We start from the raw sequence: 4864 nt of genomic DNA on the forward strand, positions 1-4864 counted from the left end.
TCTTCTCCAAAGTGCTGAATCTTCCTTTAAATAAATTACTATTAGTCTGTATCATTTACAAAAGTACATCAGTTGACTTAGTTTTGTTAGTTAAATTGTTTGTATCCTCCTTCAGGTTCCCGACCTCTTTTTTGAGAAGCTTGGTGCCAGGCTGTACCATTTCTAAAAATACCTCAGTTGACTGAGTTTTGTTAGTTAAAGTGGTCATATCCTTCTTCAGATTTTCAAACTCTTTCTTGAGAAATGTGGTATCAGTCTGTAAAAACTGTGCCATTTCTAAAAACACTTCATTCTTAGCTCTATAGTCAAACCAAATTTTAAGAAAAAAATATTGAAGACAAGACTAATGCCCAGAATCAAACTAATCATATAAGTCTTATAAAACCTTGCACATGGTGTAAGTAAAGAGGCTATTAAAACCTTGGACTGTTAGGTTGTCTGACATATTGCCCTTTTAAATTAGCAACTTATGATCTATATTTAGGATATCAAATCTTACCTGTGGTTTAGTTAGCTGTATTAGGTACAATAACCATTACCTGCCAGTAGGTGTCTTGGGCCACCTACAAAACTAACCCAGTTGGGCCTGATGATGCACTTATAGTCACATGACTGGTATGAATCTGATTTTAGGGTGAAATGCTGAAATATATGCTTAGATCAAAAAGTAGTTATTAACAGAAATCACATACTGTGTGTACCACAGTGGGCCTTTATTGGTCAGCAGCCACAGGAGCACAGGGCTAACAAGAATACAGCAGGAACCCAGGAAAGCCTATATCCCGCCTGAATTTCCATGCAGTGTGTGTGTGTGTGTGTGTGTGTGTGTGTGTGTGTGTGTGTTGCAGGACACAGACACTGGGGCTAGCACGCAGGGACTGGAAGCCACTCTGAGGCAAGTAATGAGATAATATAAAGAACTATAGCCAATCTGCAGCAAGAAAAGCTGCTGCTTCATGAAAATTCTATATCTAAATGAACTGCTGGCTGCACACACAGGCCACAGCCAGCTGAGGGAGGGCTCATGCCTAGTCAGGTGTACTCCAAGCTGGCTGTGGGCAGCAGAGCCAGGGGGTTCTAAAACCAAATGTTCAGGTGCCAGATGATGATGTAAGTCACAAAACAATCCCACACCAGTTCAGAATTATGAATAATAAAAGGGTTATTTATTGACAGGGAAAAAATTACAGATCACTATTCTAGACAACAGTCCTCTGCGCATACAGGAACAGAATCTAGCAGCTGGAACCAGGAGCTGGAAGCAAGAGAGCAGGCACATGTTTACCGCTGCTTTTACAATATGAGATCACACCCAAGTGGGTTGGTATCTTAAAGGCTATTGGCTGAAGGAACAGAATGTGCTCCCACAACACTTACTGCTCTTGAAGAGTGTAATGGTTTAAATAAAATGCTGTGGTTTCCCCAAGGGTGCAACGGCAGAAACACTCCAGGTCACTGAGTGGTGGCAATGGGAAGTGGGCAACGAGACCACAGCAGGCCATACTGCAGGTCCCTGAGTGGCAGCAGTGGGCAATGGGCCATGAGACCATGCCACAGGTCCCAGAGAGGCAGCAGGTAGTGAGCACAGGGTCCCGAGACCACAGCAGGCTATGAAGGCAGCTGGGACCCAGGCAGGAAGCCACGTGGTGGGTGAGAAACTGAGATGGATAGGCAGGTCATACAGAGTGAAGTTGGACATTTATTTAGTGGGTTTTGGAGGGGAATAGGAGAAGGGGGAAGAGTAGAGAGAGAGGCAGGGTTGAGGGAAAAAGTGAGGAGAAGGGAGAGACAGAAGTTGCCTTTTTGAGAGAGAGATGGAAAGAAAGGGACTCAGGCTGGAAGCTGAAAATCAGCTTGCCTTGGTGGATAGGGGAGGGAGTGGGCATGACTTTTCTTAAAGGGACAGGACAGACCATCTCTTTTTCATAATTAAAAGGTGGGAAGTTTGGCACAACAGGTTAAAGGGATTGGGGCGGCAGATTCTCAAGACTGCTTCCTGTTATTTGTAAATATCATCTTGGGGGAACCTGAGGAAACTGGGTGCTGGTCACATTCTGGGGTACCTGATCTCTTTGTTCCTGTCTGGTGTTTGTGGTATAGAAATGTCTGGTGTCTCTTATACCTGTCTAAGGTATTGGCAGAACAGAAGACAAAGTTAAGTTTAGAAAAAAAAATTAGCACAGGGAATTGAGAGGGGGTTCTGTCTGACCTGTTTAAGGTGGATTCTTCAACTTGGTTCCCTGGAACTCAAAATAATTTTTTGGGTTTGTAAAAACATAAGTTTTATTTATTTATTTATTATTGCTTTTAATTAAAAGCAATCAATTAAAACAGCTGGACCACGTAGCTGGTCCCGAGAAAGGGGCTGGAGGTACAACAACTAAGAGCTCACCTCTAAACGTAGGGATTCCATGGACTTGGTTATCTTATATCCTTCCCTTCACCAGGGCTGTGAAAGTGGAGCATGAAAGAGACCAAGGGGATTCACTACCACTCACATCCAGGTATACCACCTTGTCAGTGACAGGCTTCCGCAACCTGCCTTGGAAAGCTGTGACCGCGGAGCCCAAAATGAAGGTGTCAGCACCGAGTCTAGGTCTCTGATGGCTCTACTCCAGAAAGGTGCATGAAGAGGTCTCCAAGCTCCGTCACGTCGACATCCTCTGTGCTGGGGACCTGCTGGGTTTCTCGGTTCACGATAAAATCCCAAAGCTGCACTGAGTTGAAGAACCTCACAGTGCCTTCAGAACTCAGCTGCTTCCGAGGTTTCTCTGGCTCTGCCAGCCGCCCATCAGGGTAAGCATGACGGTAAAGGCACTTGCTTCCAAAGGGACAGGTCCCCTTGCCTTGTTCAAAGTATTTACATGCCTTTTTCCCATTCCCTGTTTGAAAGCTTCAATCAATTCATTCTTTTTATTCTGATCTTCTACCCAGTACACACTTGGAATTACAAACTCTGATATCACACGGCACTCTGGACAAGACTTTATGATTGGGTTTTCAAACTGCTTTGTACATCTCCACTGGCGGATGCAGGACAGACAGTAGGTGTGGCTGCAGCTGGAGAGAATGCCAAACCTCCTCTCAGAAGCAGATGCCTTCTCCAAGATTACCTCCATACAGATGCTGCACACTTTGTCCTGGCTTGCCTGGAAGGCAAAAGCCTTTTCCATCTCGTGTTCAATTGTCGACATACACATCTTCTCATGGGCTTTTCTTTGTTCCGGGTCAAAGGGGTGCAGGACTTGAATCCTGCAGATCTCACACATGTCCCCATGCAGGTAGACACAGGCATCTCCAAACCGGCACTCCCCAGAAGCAGCATAGGGGCACAACTGCTGCTCACTGCTATAGGAGCTGCTGGCCTCCAAGTCGCCCAGGCCACTCCTGATGGCATCTAGATAGGAATGGGGCTTCGTCTCTGGGCTGGTCTGAGGGTCACTGCAGCCACCTGGATTATTCACTGTGCTCGGGAGAGTCTTGTCTTCAGCCAGGCCAGTGAGATTGCGGTCTCTGAGCACCAGCATCTTCTTCTCCTGCTTCCCTGGTTCATGCAAATGTGTTCTCGTAACAGATGTGGCGATGTCAGAAGGGTGAGGATTGGGCAAGCTCGAGGAAGGCACAGGGTGGGGTGCAGGGCCTACAGCTCCACCTGCTGCAGCTGGGGGCTTCGTATGGTCATATCTGCAGCGTGAACCATAGGCGCAGTAGCCCATCTGGTAGTATTTGCAGATGGTGGATGGCTTGCTATTCGCCAAGTCATGTGAGAACAGGCACTGGCTGCCTTCGCGACACATGCCATGCATAAAATACCTGCAGGTGACCTGTTTGGTGCTCATGGTGGCGGGGACACGGGCTGGAGTCGCACTGCAAAACATAAGTTTTAAACAGCAGCATATTTATATCAGAATTACTGTGACAGATATTTTTTGCACAATGAAAAGTATTTTTAAGACTATAGAAAGCAACATGAGAGAGAGATTTGATAACTTACATTTATCCTCACATCTTTATAACTTGTAGGTATACATTTTAATAACTTGCATTTGTATTTTATTGAAATTTGTTTGGTGAGGCTGTCCTTTTAAATTACAAAACCTCTTAGCTGTCAAACTGCATTAGAGATCTTTGAGAAGGATAAAATTTTACTTGAGTTATTTATTTAAAAACGACAGAGAATTTACTTGTTTGTCACCTAGAGCTACTCCTTAGGGTCCTCCATGGTTGCTGAGGGGCATATTTGCCTTTTGTTCTTTAGTGCAGAGCCTACCAGGCTCCAGAAGATCCTGTGGTCTAAGAAATCTGTAGGAAGACAAGCCTACCTTTACCCGAGCAACCAGGCTGTCTGTTCCAGTGATTTTGTTCACTGTCTGGTGATGTTCCATTTACATCAAAGGCAGTTTTGCCCAGTGGTCAGCACTTGGAAGTTGAAGCAAATTGCAGATGGACATTGCTTTGTGCCCATTTGTCTTCTGTCTTCTTTGGAGGAAACAGTGCTGCTGTTAGGAGCCAATCTGTCTCTTTTTGTTATAAAAAGTTTTTAATAATTAAGCATTTAAATGCCATATTTCTCAGATATCTGAGCAGTTGAGGGCTGTTAATCAGGTATAACTACAGTATAGAATCTGCCTGGATAGCTGGGTCCGAGCTTGACTGTATTGACTTTCAACTTAGCAGGTAAGATTTACACTCATAAAAAGACAGAAGAAAGCCGGGCAGTGGTGGTGCACGCCTTTAATCCCACCCAGCACTTGGGAGGCAGAGGCAGGTGGATCTCTGAGTTCGAGACCAGCCTGGTCTACAAGAGTTAGTTCCAGGACAGGAACCAAAAGCTACGGAGAAACCCTGTCTTGAAAAATCAAAA

The 4864-nt window shown here is 45.1% G+C and overlaps 1 protein-coding gene across 1 annotated transcript; it reads right to left on the reverse strand.

The window, feature by feature from the left end:
* Positions 1-2490: 2490 nt before the first annotated feature.
* LOC126514188 (E3 ubiquitin-protein ligase makorin-2-like) lies at positions 2491-3864 on the reverse strand. The gene is given in 2 exon segments (XM_050162918.1): positions 2491-2879; positions 2882-3864. Coding segments are annotated over 2 exon segments (1245 nt in total). The 5' UTR covers positions 3840-3864; the 3' UTR covers positions 2491-2592.
* Between the last annotated feature and the right edge of the window lie 1000 nt (positions 3865-4864).

This window comes from Alexandromys fortis, unplaced genomic scaffold (assembly GCF_014885135.2).
Source record: "Alexandromys fortis isolate MF-2015 unplaced genomic scaffold, M_Fortis_MF-2015_v1.1 scaffold_126, whole genome shotgun sequence".
NCBI lineage: Eukaryota > Metazoa > Chordata > Mammalia > Rodentia > Cricetidae > Alexandromys > Alexandromys fortis.